We start from the raw sequence: 14,591 nt of genomic DNA on the forward strand, positions 1-14,591 counted from the left end.
ATAAAAGTGTAGCGAGACATTCGTCCCTATGTTAGGACCATAATTGCAAACTATCTCACAAACATATTTCAGCCTTCTTTTTTTTAATTTATTTCCTTACATTTTCCTAAGACACATAAGTTAAGAAAAGCAATAGGGTAATTTGTTGTTCTTATCAGGGTCTTAGTTACACACACTGTAAGTGTGAGATGGAGTGAAAACCACAGAATTTGTTAGAATCTTTTTTATTAATCTTTGCCAGTAACTGCTGAGCTAGTTCTTCTTTGAGTGCTGGTGCCTATGTGTTTTCCACACCTGAGTATGCATGAGTGCCATGTGCCCAAGTCCAGAAATTCTAACACGCAGTGTCCATTGGCCCACTTGTGTTCCCGACTAAGGGTATAAAAGGCAGCGCAGGCTGACACCTCTCCAGTTCCATCTTACTGCCGCATGGCCTGAGTCAGAATCTCTGTGTCCACAGAATTCTGCAGCTTTTTCTCTTGATAGAACCTGTAAATAAATATTTAATAGTTTCTATGTTTCATAACTTTTATATTAATCTAGTTAGAGTTTTATAGTATTGTTATTACAGCTTGTTTTTCCCTGTATTGGGGACTCCCTCCCCGTCACCTGGAACTATGCCCAGAGTCCCAGAGTTCAAGAATTGCGTCTCCTGCCCTTGTTCCTTCTCCACGAGTGACAGTCATCAATGCTGCCTCTACTGCTTGGGTGAGACATGTGTCTCTGGAAAGTGCAGACATTATGACCTAGTTCAGGCCTCAGCTGAAGATGCAGCTGTGGGAACTGCAGTACTGCAAGCATCTTTGCTTCCAGCTTCTCACTCCCCTCCAGTCTAAGCATGGCTTGTCAATCCACCCACATGAGGAAGAAATGAAGGTTACTTACCTGTAACAGGAAGTTTTTTGAGATTTGTGATGCCTATCTGTATTATACAAATCTCACTCTTCGTCTCCTCTGCTTCAAATCCTGTTGGATTTGCAATCAGAAGAGGAACTGGAGAGGTGTTGGCCCACACTGCCTCTTATGCCATCAGTTGGGTATGGAGAGATCTACTGCACATTTGTAGGCCAATGGACACTGCTGCTTAGAATTTCTCGACTCAGGCTCATGGCACATATGCATACCCACATGTGAAATACAGACAGGGACCACACATCTTGAAGAACATCTAGTTACAGGTAACTAACCTCCATTTCCTTTAAATTCATATTCTGTGTATGAGCAAAGTATCCAGCATTAGATCAAAGTAAGCAGCTTCAAACAGACTTGAACTGCTTCTCCCCAACAAAATGTGCTTATGTTTTTGGTTTCAGTTGGCACTGGCATATTGTACCGCTTTTGGTCTAAGCCCCCAGACTTCAGTAAAGCATTTTAGTGTAGCTCATTTTGTCGGACACAATGTTGTGCAATATTGATATAACTACTGAATATTTTTGCATGGCAAAATATTTGTTTGTTATTTAATTGTAGGTACCCATTAACCGTATTCTACCACCTAACTGCCTGTCTGTTGATACACACAATTTTAAATGTATCCTTTCAAAAGGAACTATTAACCAGAATGTATCGGTTCAGATGATAGATTTCATTGTTTATACCTCCTTAGCTATAGGTCAGATGTTGTGGATCCATATAATGAAGCAAAAGAAGCAGGTAATATATTTAGAAAATATTTTCTCCACAACCTAAAGGTTTTGTGGGTTTGGAACATTTTTATAGTAAGTGATGAACTTAAGACAAGGTAATTGACATAACAGGTCATCCTCATAATGTTGCTTATGTTTTAATTATTTTTCTAATTATATAAAAATAAAAACCTGTTTCAGATTCAGTCAAATTAGGCTGCATTCTTCCTTCTTCATATAACTAATAAAATATGGAACCAACATCTCCCAGAAAATAATTATTGAAATAAACTTTCTCATTATATTTTCCCCACAAAATGTATAGCTCTTTAACAAGAATTTGTTTTTACTATTTTTGGATTAAATTGGTAAACTTAAGGCCTCGGCACTACTTAAGCATGCATTGGAGGTTCATGAGGAGCCACAGGAATGAGTGCTCTGTGATTTTCCTATGTGTTGCAGAAGAGATCTCCATGCAGGCCCTGCATAGGCTAGAACAGACTAAGGCTCTCGAGCTGCAACTGACCCTTGAATGTGTCTCCTGCAGCTCTTTCTAGCACATGATATTAAAACACTGTGTGATTTAATTATTAACTAATCTAAGTTATTAACCAGTCAGGATGCTTTTACTATGTTATTAAGCAATTGTAGAATACTTGGTCAGGCATTTTGCTGGGAGAATAATATATATGTTATATAAAAATAGTAAATGAAACAATGAATTCACACTACTGTGGCTCTTTTGGGTAATGTTGGGTAATGTTGATCACTAATTTGGCTCCTGAACCACTGAAGTCTGAGTATCACTGGGCTAGAGCAAAGGGTAGTGGTGGGAGTGAGGTAGAGGAGAGGTAGAGTGATCTACATTGGGAGCCAGTCATATTTCGATAACATGCAACTGATACAGAGGAGCTCTAGCTGCTACTCCAGTTCATAAGCTGCAGTGGAGGTCTGTGCTGCAACTCCATACCCTCGCATCAGGTTGTGAGGGCAAATTTCAGCTCCCAAACCCACTGTCCCTTGGCATTTCACCTGCACAGAGCCTGATCACTCTGACTTCATGTTGGTGATAAGAATTTCACCCCAGGGTAATAAGCTGGACTTTTTTCTTTTTTAAATAATTAATGTAAAACTGAAATTCTTACAATATTTAGTATGTAGCCCTTTTCCTCGCTTAACAATTGGTGTTAATAGTTTCATGTTTTCTAAATTTATAGAAAAGCAGCGTTTCATAAGTATCAAATGGTTATCTACAAGTGACAGCAAAGAGTGAATCAACACATTTCTAAAAATCGGTGTTTATTCTGCGTTCTTTGAAATGTAATCATACATAAAATCTTCTGTGACCCTGAGTATCCATTCAAAGTACCTGAAATGTTTGGTATAATAATGTAACTCTATCACTTAAATCCAGCCTGGAGGTTTGACACTTAAAACCTGTGTAAAGAAATAGAAGACAAAAAAAAAATCAAATTGTTTGGTTTCAAACTTACATAAACGCTGGGAGTAAGATTTTCAAAAGCACTTAGACCTCCCAAATAACCTCCTAGAAATGTGATACCAGTTTGCTGTACATTTGGAAATTTCATATTTGTGATTTAGTGAATCATTTTTTGTGAATCATATTTTGTGAATCGTTTAAAATTGAAAATAACGTTTTCTAGTTAAAGTTTGAAAAACAAAATTCTATGCATTCTATTGATAAATAAAAGCCATTATGCTAGAATTCTGTGTATATTTTATCACTTTTAACAAGAGTTATATTTAGAAGTCCTCTAGCCAAAGATTATAAATAAAACTCATGTAGTGATTAAAGCCTTGAAGTGGCATGTTATCTTGTGATTCCTTATAAAAGGTCAAGGATACAACAATAATCAAGAATGTCAATGTAAGGTCATTTAAAAATGGCCACTTCTTTCTTGTGGAGTGTATTTACCAAGGCTACGTGTATCAGTTACTGTGTTTGTACAGTATGACACAAAATATTTTCATAACTACCAATGTCACCTATTTTCCCACTGAAGACAATAATTTAATTTAATTTTTATTCAAATTTATTAGCAAAAGCTAATTTATTCAGCATGCTCAAAATATACTTAACTTTGGAATTTGAACCAGATAAAGTTATAAAAAAATAATCTTTAACAAAGGGGAAAATATTGCTCCAGCCTTAGCATATAACAAATGTTATGACTTTGGGACACGTTGCTCTACCTAATTTCTCTTTGATAGCAGAGCAGAAATAACTGATTCTGAAGTTTTGGAGGAGCTGCACGTAGGAAATTATAGCTACATGTACATAGAAAATATAATCAATATGGAAAAGACTAATTAAACTGTAACTAAAACTGAAGGGTTGTTTGGTTTTGAGTTTAGTCTTGTGAAATGTGTTAGACTGAGAGCTCTGGAAATTGAATTCCATTTTGTATATAGGTGCTATATAATTCCTATCACCAGAGTATCTGAGCCCCTAAAGCAGGAATATTATGAGCAGTGCAATGTTATGTTAACTCTTGACACAGAAGAACCATCTTTAGAGCTCATTTTTATACCTATTCTATCCTTGACTTCTCTCCTAGGTTATCTTTGTATCCCTCTCAGTCATAAAATGTGCCATCACACTTGGCACTAGCTGGCACCTTTAGCTTTAGTCAGGATTAAGACCTACAATTGACAGGGCATATCGACTGGACTTTTCTCATGAAAAACTTTAGACTGAAGGATGATAGAAATAAAAAAATTGTATTGCCAGCCTCTGTGTGTTAGAAATTTAGGCTGCATTGCATACTCTATATTACGTTAAATGATTAAATTCTTATGTTACAGAAGCAGTAAGTCCTTCCCAAAAAATAAAGGAAATCCTAGAAAAATATCATGACCAATTTACACCACACTGGGAAGGAGTTATTGGTAGCATGCATGTTCCAAGGTTTGTTATGGCTCTTCTATATTTCTCTCTTTTTTCAAAGAGGTATTTCCCAGAGGCCCCAGTCATGACTAGGACGCCATTGTGCTAGGTGCTGTGCAAATGCATAGGAAGACATCGCCCCTACCCTAAGCATAGCTACAGATTTATAGATGGAAGAATTTAAAGAAAGAATCCAGAAGACACACCTGTAATACATTTTGCCATATTGATCACAAGCAAGGTTATAGTATGTATAGGGGTATTCTATTGTTAGCAAAATGGCACTGTCCTTCTTGATTGTAATAAAATTACCATAAATGGAACTTGGGAAAAAACCTTCTTATCTAAAATAATGGAAAGCTGGAGAAGACATATACAAGGAGTTTGAGAGAAAGTTATAAAGTGTATACATAGACAAATTTATAACATTGGCATTCTAGCAATATCACTCTGACAAAATAACAGGAGGTTACAAGTTCAGATAGTTCAGATCACCACCCGTCCATCTTACAAGTACTTTCATCTTCACTGAATTAATAAATCAACAATTTTGGAACCAAATACTTGAAAACTATATCATTTTCACACTAACTATAGGATTGTAATATTGTAGCACAGACTTCTGAAATAAAATAGTGCAGATTCATCCTGTAGTTTACAATTTCAAGAAGACCTGATGATGGAATTAATATTGTTTCATATAGGTGGTTCACTTAGCTTCATTTATAATTACTTCAATTTTAGGATCATCTCTTTCCACACCCCAATTCCTTAGCTCCCTAATGAGTGTATCTCTGCTAGTCCTTGAGCATTCCCTTTGAACATTAAAATAAATACTGTATCTCAAAGAATTGGGGATTGCACAGTATATACTCCCTTGTTCCTCTGTAGAATAGTCCCTTAAATCTCAAAAGCGCAGTCCATGTCTTATTTACTGTGGGGTGTTGTATTACTATGGTAAAGTATACAATTTAGCTAAGTAAATTATTGTGTAATAGTTCACACACACTGCTGTTCAAATTCTGTACCATAACTGAAGTCTTCTCTCTCTTTTGTCTTTTTACTTTTCAAACAATTTTTTGTTGAGAAATTGACATTGAAATATTTTGTAGAGATGTATCCAGAAAAATATTACTGTAAATCAACTGTCTGGTCTAAATAGCTTACCTTTCTTTGCAGTCAAGCTGAGTGGGAGCAGCTTCTGAATAACTGCAGTGCGTTTCTGTTCTATGGAATGGAAAGATTCTTGTCTCATATTTTACTTAACAGATTCATTGCTATGAACATCCCAGGTGAGATAAGGAAGCTGAAAAAACTATATATTTTGTTCTCTTACCTTGCAAAGTGTCATAAAATTCTATTCCATGCCAAATAATTATGAGAATATTAGGCTTATGCAATGAAAGGTACAGTTTAACACAGAGCTAAGGGACCATGTTCTTCATTCAAGAAGTTCTTCATTCAACATGTGGAACAAATAGCCATTTAAATTCCTGTTGTTTGCCATCTGTTAGAATAGTCTTAGAATTTAAGCAGTGAGAATTTAACACTGTTTTTGGGACGGAGGGGTTACTGTCAGACTTGCTTGCTGTTTTTATTGTTGGACATATTTTTCTTCTTCCTGAAATTTAGTTTCTTCCCATTGGGTCCAAATTTCTCAAAAAGCCACATATTATAAGGTTAGGAGTAAAATTTTCAAAAATTGCCTCAGATTTTGGGAGTCCAAGATCTGATTCTCAGAGTTTCTGAGCGCTGACAGCTCCGAGTTGAGTTGAGTTAGAGTTGGAGATGGTATCTATAAATTACACTTTACATGTTTCGAGTTGAGCACTGAAAATTAGAGTTCACTTTTGAAAACATGGGCCTAAATGATATGTCTCTGGTAGTCTTGTTTTATAGTCCCCTGAAAAAGCAGGGAAATGCCTTTCCTATGTCTAGAATGATGGTGCTTCTTGAATGCTGAATCAAATTTCAAGTGCTAGGAAAAGTCTAGTCCCCCTATTTTATCAACAGGAAATTCTAAACATGTTGATAAAGACACCACCGGAACAGAAAATATGTGAGACAGATGTTGTGTGATTTCCAGCACTTCTCCATGGACAGAGACCATAGTGCAGGGGAAACACAGAGGCTAGTGATACAATATCTTATATTTTCTCAGAAAGCTTTGGTAGATTTGTCAGTTACTCAGATGCATTTTTACCAATGTGGTGATGGCCTTCATCCTCACTGGAAAAGAAAACAAGTCTGTTTCCTGTGTCTGTTAAATTTCTCTGAGCCTGTTGAAAGACCAAAGTCTTCTATTTTCAGAAGCACCCAAGTGTCTTAGAAGCCAAAGTCCCATTTTCAAAAATGACTTTAAGCACTTAGTAGCGTAGGTGTTAATGTTCTTTTCATGTGGCTACCGCTTCTATTCCTTTAAAATATAGTTATTCCTATTAGAGGCTGCACAGTATACCTTTTACAGGGAATTAATCCTGACAGATCCATTAGGGGCATATTTAAGGATTTGAGGCCAGATTTTTCAAGGTATTTAGGCACCTAAAGAGGCAGTTAGGCACCTACTGGGATTTTTAAAGGACTTAGGCATGAAACACCCATTAATTTCAAGTGTCTTTACAAATCTGGCCTCAAGCCCTTAAATATCCACTGTACACAGTGTATCTGTCGGGGTAGCTGCACAATCTTTCCACTTTCTGGTCATCTACCCAACTTTCCACAGGTTGACAGCCCATGAGGTCATTTAATGTTACCTGTAGGCTGAATTGGGTACAGAGCTAATTTTCATGGAAGCTAATAAGTATTAATTCTTATGACCCTCCACTGACCTATGTCTGCAAACATGGCATTATAATTCTCTCACTAAATTTTCTGTAAGTGAAGATTGTTTCTTGCCATCCTGGCTACAATTATCCACATTTCACAGTTTTTCAAAGGACATGAATATTTATTTAGAAAGGATAAGTTAGCTATTCGAATTCCAATAGCTTCTTGTGTTTTTCCTTAACAAATATTCAAAAACAGTACAGAAAAGGCATTGGTAGTGAATTAGTCTGCTATATATTCCTTGATTTGGTCTCACTGACCATGTAAATTAACTTAACGCATTTGGAAAAATCACATTTGATTTGCAAAATGTGATTATCTATCTGAATAGTAGAAATATTCGTAAATCTCACTTAAATTTAATTTGCTTTCAGACAGACAACTGACAAATGAAGCAGAGATCCCTGTCATTTGTTTGTAAGAATAAATAGGACCCTTCTGGATAAAAATCACATTGAACCAAATTTTGCAACCTTAAGCAGTATTTACTCATGCAAGTAAATCCTACTGAAATCAGTTCTTCTGAGCTTGAAAGGGTTGCAGAAATGAGTCCTGTAAATTTATTATTATTATTATTATTTGTTTACTATTTGTATTACCAAAACACGTAGGAGCCCTGTTCATGAACCAGGACTCAATTGTGCTGGGTGCTGTACAAACACAAAACAAAAAGACGTCGGGTAGTAGTAGAAAGTGATTATTCAAATGCTTTTCCTTAACCAATAGCTGAATATACAGTTATGGCAGAAGAAACAATAAATGTTTATATTGAAAACTGTTTATTCAATACTTTCACCAGAGCAATATCATCAGAAAGGCACATGTTATCTATATTCATTTTGTAAATGCTGTTAAAACAACTAACTTTATTTTTCCAGAATGCCAGTTGATGATACTTTTAGATCTGATGCAGTCAAATCAGAGTTTCCAACGACTGGCAAAGCTTGATACACTCAAAAGGTAGCATAAATCTTACTTTATCCTGCAGATAGTCACAGTGCCACATTTTTTGTCTTTAAAAGCAAATTTAAAATTGTCTCCTCTGCTTCTGAAAGTGGGGTGGACTCAGATCTGAGTCTGGAGTGGGGAGTTTGGCTGCTTTTCTTCATGATCCTACAGAAGCCTTTTTTGCAGGTGCTGCATTGTATCAGGGTTCCACAGATGAGGACAGATCAAGGTTGTGAGGAGACAAAGGCAGGGGGGCAGAAACCTTCCCCACTGTCTTCTGAATTCAGGATTTTTAAATCAATCTAGTTAAACAGATACAGCCTTTCTAGCATAGAAAGGTACTTTAGAGTCCTTCTGAAGGTTTATACAATTAATACTTTGACACTAAGCCAAGTGTTTGTCTGCTAGAATAAATTGTTTTGGAATGCTAATTAACTTCCTTCCAGATGTTTAGTATTGCTGATTAAAGGTGTTAACCTTGAAGACAGCTAAGTATCTGCCTTGCTTCTAAATTTAAAGAGACAAAGCTTACACATTTATTTTATATATCTAATACAAATTATTGAGAGATTAAAATACTTTCCACTTTTCTGACTTCATCTGATAAATGTCCCACTAATAGGAAATATATAGAAAAGTCCGCCTAAAAATATAAAGAGTCATCAGTGAGTATCGCCACTTCCACTGAAAGTACCTGTACACCTTGCAAATTAAAATGTGCTGGATGTAAGATATCTAATACATAAATACACACGCACACAAAATAACTAAATATTTAAATCCAGTAACTAAGCCTGAATCCCCCTCTTTTACGTGAAAACAATTAAGAATGGTGCCTTTATTTCTCAAAGCTTTTTTCCCCCAAACACAGTCGTTCCCTAAATTAAGTCAAAAGACAATTTCTTAATGTAGGTTTTCCAACTGTGTACATTTGCAGTCTCATCCTAATAGATTATTGTATTTACCAGCCTGTTGCTGTCATCCTGCATCTCTTAAGTGGATGATTTATGGCTCTGACTGTGACAGTTCCCTGAAAGTTTAGAATAACTTCAATTAGAAGCTAAATCACATAACTTCATGTTCCCCCAAGAAATAGATAGCATCCTCCAAAGAGATTATAGAAAACCTTAACTGTTGTTTTATACAGGGATTACCATGAAATGCACACTGACAAAAAGCCAAATTCCATTTTTAAATTACTACAATTCCAATACTGTAAAATTTCACCTAAAAAAAAAAATCTATCAAAACTCCAAATCTCCAAATGTTCAGTTGCAGCAATTTCATTTAGTCCAGCTCCAGGGAGGAGAACATGTTTCCTTGTTTGTTGTTTCTGAATCTCCAAACTTTTTCAGCACTCGCTATAACCGCTTGTTTTCACTGCTAAAGTATCTGCATTTTTTACTGTGGGTAATTAATATGTGTGACCTATGTTGAGGTAAAAATACAGTAAGACCAGGGACTCTAGTTTAACTGCAAGGGCAGCCTGAAGTGCCTTGTCTTCATTGTTGTTTTACCTTGGGGTAGCTCACACATGTTATTACCACAAGGGAAACAAAATACAACTTTTTTAGCAGTAAAAAAGTAAAACTTTTTTAGCAGCCCTATCTCCAAATATGATGAAGCGTAGACATGCATCTCATGTAAGGAGAAGTCACTTCTCTTCTTCTTTTTCCTCCTCCTGAAGGTAAACATTGCCAACAACTCAGCATGCCTGTCTCCAAAGAACTCAGTGGGATTCTAAAGCCTACTGCACAGCCCCTTATCCACAACTAATGTGCTTTGTCTGTTATTCTTTCCTTTAATTTACTCTATTATCCTTCCCTAAACAGTAACATGGCAGTGCACAGTCTGCGAGGTCAGAGTTCACACCCTGCAAAGTTGAAGTAGAACTTAACATAGTAGTTTATATAGCATCCCATACTTAATACAAAACATTCCAACACATTTTCACTAAGAATTAAAAATGTATGAGAAAAATGCAATCCACCATTTACTGATATGTTTTGTATGGCAAAAGTTGAATAAAAGTCATTTTTGTCCTCTATATTCAAAATTGATTGATTCTATTATTCTTATACTATTGACTTTCTTTAGTCGTCTACATATATCTGTAGAGAGACCAACAGAGACAGCAATCCTTCTAAGCCTTACCGGTGTTCGTTCCATTATGGCCAACCAGTGGTATACACCCCTGCAAGAGAACGCAAAAAGGCTGGAAATCTTGTCTGAAAGTATGTACTTGTGGCAAATCTTACCTTAACACATTAGTCCTTAAAATTTTCTGATGCTTTATGTAGAATAGCACAATTCTTGTACTATCCTCTCTGTAGATCGAGGGCTGAGAGAGAGGCTGTGAAGACCTGCATGCTAATAAGTAGCAGGGATTGGCTGGCTATGCGGGCTTTCTGATCCCTCCTCCTAAAAACCCTGCTCAGAGCCCTACCTGTCCCCCATTAATGGAGAGAGAAGTGGCCTTGAGCTGCCGGACACTAGCAGCAGTTTACTATTTTGAGAAAATGTTCTGTGATGCCTTCAAGGAGAACATTAACTTTGTCTTCTTGCTTTAAGAATGTAAAATGAATGTGAGTGAAGGACAAGCTGCTGGTTATAAATTAAGAGCAAGACTTTTATAGTTAAGAGCAAGGTCTTGAATCATGAGAGCCACAGAGCAATCTGTAGGTGCTGCTAGGGCACAGCAAGGGAAACTACCTGAAAGTTACTAGCACAATCAGGCAGAACTATAACCAACTCTTAGTGATTTATATCATTTTGATTTGCTCAATTTTTAAAAGCTGAGGCACTGGTCTAAAAAAACCAGGGTTTGTATCTTCTTGTTTTTCAAAATTCTCATTAAAAGTTCATTAAAATGACAGTCATTCTTTTTAGATTTGTTACAAACTGGAAAAACAACTGGGCAGACCATTCGTGTTCTTCAAAAGTATACGATTGGAGTGGAAAAATCACCAACTGGAGGTAAGAAATACACTTCTGTATAATGTACAGAAACTGGCCTCTGATATTAACAAAGTTAGATGCTTGTAGTTTAACCACTATTACAATTCTTTGTTACAATGCAAGAGAGGAAAAATGTGGCCACATCAAGTGGCTCCTGTCTTCAGTTGCACTTCTCCCTCAGTTGATTTACTGCAAAGCTAAAGGTAAGATTGGAAATAAGTATGTTTTAAACAAAGGAACATCAGGAGAATATTGTGGTTTTGAAAAAAGGCCTCCACTAACTAGGAGATAAGAATATATAATTACAACAATTTTTAAAACATTTTGCAGTTGATATGTACATCCACAGTTCATGGAGGGAGTTAGGGGAAAGAGAAGAGCTTAAAAGTCAGACCTTGTAGACCGATGCACACAAGATAGTCAAGGTGAACTAGTATCTTAGAGTGTCTAATATGTACCAAATCATAAATTGTTTTAATCACCATATAGTCGTAATATATATAAGAAACATATTAATTCAACATATATTAAGACAAATAAGTCTTAATCTCACATTTTTGGACTATCCAGGACGACGTTGATTCTGCTTCATAATCTGGGTCCTGATAAATCGCTGCATTACTCTATTTTTATGCTGATAAAAATTCATTCTATTTAATCTAATGGTGTACATTTTATATAGCTTATTACATAATGGCATCATTTCTAGAGGTTCTGAGCACCTGCAATTGCCATAGACTGCAGCGGGAGCTGCTGGTGCCAGGAGTCTCTGAAAATCAAGCTTTAATTTATGCATATGCCATGGAGAATGGATATTTGGAAAATTTCTATAATTTAGTAAGGTACTTTTCAAGTTTAGTTTCTATGGAAAGCTTAATTAATCTTTACATTTTATGAAAACTTCTTCACTTGATTCCAGCAACTTCTGAATTTGGTTTCATTTGACATATGCAGTATGTATTTGTAATAAAGTAAACTGAACTATCTCTGCATGAAGTAAATCTATTATTATATAAAATTACTTCCATAAAAATGCAAATTCTCAGTAGGAAGTAATGAATGTGACTCACTCTTTATAGTGTTCTCTGCAGTTTCCAATCTGTATTTATCAACAATGTACTGTGTGCAGTCTTACTGCCTTGGGTGTGCTGTCATACACGAAATAGAGTCAGAGTAGCTCAATACGTAAGTCACACCTCCCTGGAAAATACAATATGGTTGGTGATTAAGTTGGTGGCACTCTCCCGTCTGAAGCCCCAATCCTGCAAACAGTTACTCATGTGTTTATCATTAAACGCATTAGCAGTCCCGTTGTGGTCAGTGGGACTACACACAAATTTAAAATTATACATGTACATAGGTGTTTGCAGGCAGAGGGCCTTAGTTAGTATTGAATTAATAACATGTTTAAAGGGGGTGTTTTGCTGGTATAAGTGCAGTCTAACAGATGAGAATTAAAGCTAAGGTCCTGACTACATGTGCTGACATTCAGTGGCAATTTTTGGAAAAGTTAGGGGTACCAAGGCCAGTAATATGACCAAAATCTAATCTGGGTAATTACATTTTGCCTATGTAAAATTTCCTGTTTGGTAGCTTTACCACAATTAGCCCAAATCCTCACCAACATAGTGTGATTATTTCCCATGAAGTCTGACTGATATAAAATTTCATTTGTGTGAGTGGCAAGCAGTGCTAAGAGCATGACAAACATGAAATATACTCATTAATTTTACATTTTACAGCAAGTAGTAAATTACAGTGATGTGGCTGCAGATCATGGCAAAATCTCTACAAATACAAAATAAGTTCAGCCTGCTTGGTAGAAGGTAGCTACTAGAAATTCTTCTCCGTACAGGGTAATTTATAGAGGAATTTCCACCTGCTGGCTTTGGGGGAGACCCTCACAGGGGCAGTCCTGGACTTATCTGTCTATTGGTTTTTACTAACATAGCATCATAAATCATATTCCATTTACAAAGTTGTGTAGAAGTTGCCAAAGTTAAGGCTTCTGCCTGTAAAGTACAATAAAATAACGCAATTGTTCTTGGTGAAAAGCCAACAAAATCCTCACTTTGCTGACTTATTGTAGTAATGATTTGGGGTAGTGGGAAGACTAAAATCATAAGTATTGTCTGAGTTCTCTCTGTTCTGTACTCAAATGTCCTTAGTGTGTATTGATCATAATTTCAATGTAAAACAGAGGAATGCAAAAATACTAGAATATTTAAGCAAACAGAAGGCAAAAATACTATATTGTAAAATATTCTAATAGGTATAATTGTAAATAACAGTTTTTTTGAATATTTTCTAGTGGAAGAGAATTCTAAGAATTCTTCTAGTGATGAAATCGAAAACCAGATCATTCCCAATCAGTCAAACCTTCCTGCAATTCAGCCTTCATCTTTCAATTGTGTATTATATGGGCTGCCCAACATAATTGTTACGTGAACTCATATCAGGTTTCTATATGTAAATAGGAATACGTGATATTGGCCTTATCTTGAAGGCTAGCATTTAGTCAGTCATCTTAAGTACTTTTTGTGTAAACTAATAAGAACTGAGTTTAAGAATATGCAAAGCGTGTTAGCTAATTTACTTTGTTTTAGATCTGTGTACTGATATTAAAGTATCAAAGAAGGTTTTCATCAGAGCTTTCTGTTATTGAAAATATGTAGTTCTCTGTGCTCTTCTGTTGTTGATTAAAGTCTTTAAAAACAAATCTTGGATTTCTGCTTGTGATTACTCCATTATTTACCTCCTGCTTAAAAAAGAGCAAACATATTGGTTTTCATGTCACAAACTTGTGCGATGAGACTCAAAAGTATTTTTTAATTGACTAACTTTCCTTTGAATAATTTATAACAGCATTGACGAAGTTCTCAAATCTCTCCTGTGGTTCACAAAATTCCAGAAAACTCATTTGCAATCAACTATGTTGTGTTGAGCAAAAATAAGGTATATTTTCCACGTCTTTTTGCATTACTTGCTCTGCATTCACCTACAATAGTATAAATAGTGATTGGATTTTCCAGGGCCACACACAGATGTGGGAAGGGAGCTCAGCAATGGGAGCCCAACAATGGGAAAGGCCAGCCTCTTACCAGCACTCCTGATCTTGTCACACCTTTACTATATTGCTGACAATGCTTTGTCCTACAGTCACAGCCTAGAGAACACAAGATTTGGGCACATTCTAAAGCCAGTGATGTGGCAGCAATTATAAAAGTACTCAATGGAGTTTTGTACAGGTACAAGTCACTAAAATTCCTTTCCCCTATCCTACTTAGTAGATTGTGCCCCATTTTAGGGGACCATGTATATTACTT

At 36.0% G+C, this 14,591-nt stretch overlaps 1 protein-coding gene across 7 annotated transcripts in view; it reads left to right on the plus strand.

Annotated features, from left to right (window-relative positions):
* The window catches only part of CFAP46 (cilia and flagella associated protein 46), a 141,270-nt gene extending 127,330 nt beyond the window's left edge, over window positions 1–13,940 (plus strand). For 6 of the 7 annotated variants that reach the window (XM_084635260.1, XM_084635258.1, XM_084635259.1 and 3 more), the window contains 8 exons: window positions 1,471–1,531; window positions 1,618–1,653; window positions 4,452–4,554; window positions 5,713–5,825; window positions 8,238–8,319; window positions 10,405–10,541; window positions 11,197–11,283; window positions 13,577–13,940. In XM_084635260.1, the coding sequence (XP_084491386.1) occupies window positions 1,471–1,531; window positions 1,618–1,653; window positions 4,452–4,554; window positions 5,713–5,825; window positions 8,238–8,319; window positions 10,405–10,541; window positions 11,197–11,283; window positions 13,577–13,713 (756 nt within the window). In that variant the 3' untranslated portion in view covers window positions 13,714–13,940. Of the gene's footprint in view, window positions 1–1,470; window positions 1,532–1,617; window positions 1,654–4,451; window positions 4,555–5,712; window positions 5,826–8,237; window positions 8,320–10,404; window positions 10,542–11,196; window positions 11,284–13,576 lie in introns of those variants that run through there. The other variant, XR_014712519.1, reaches the window with a different exon arrangement.
* Window positions 13,941–14,591: the final 651 nt, after the last annotated feature.

The sequence above is a fragment of the Lepidochelys olivacea genome (assembly GCF_965140295.1).
Source record: "Lepidochelys olivacea isolate rLepOli2 genome assembly, chromosome: 7".
NCBI classification, from domain to species: Eukaryota; Metazoa; Chordata; order Testudines; family Cheloniidae; genus Lepidochelys; species Lepidochelys olivacea.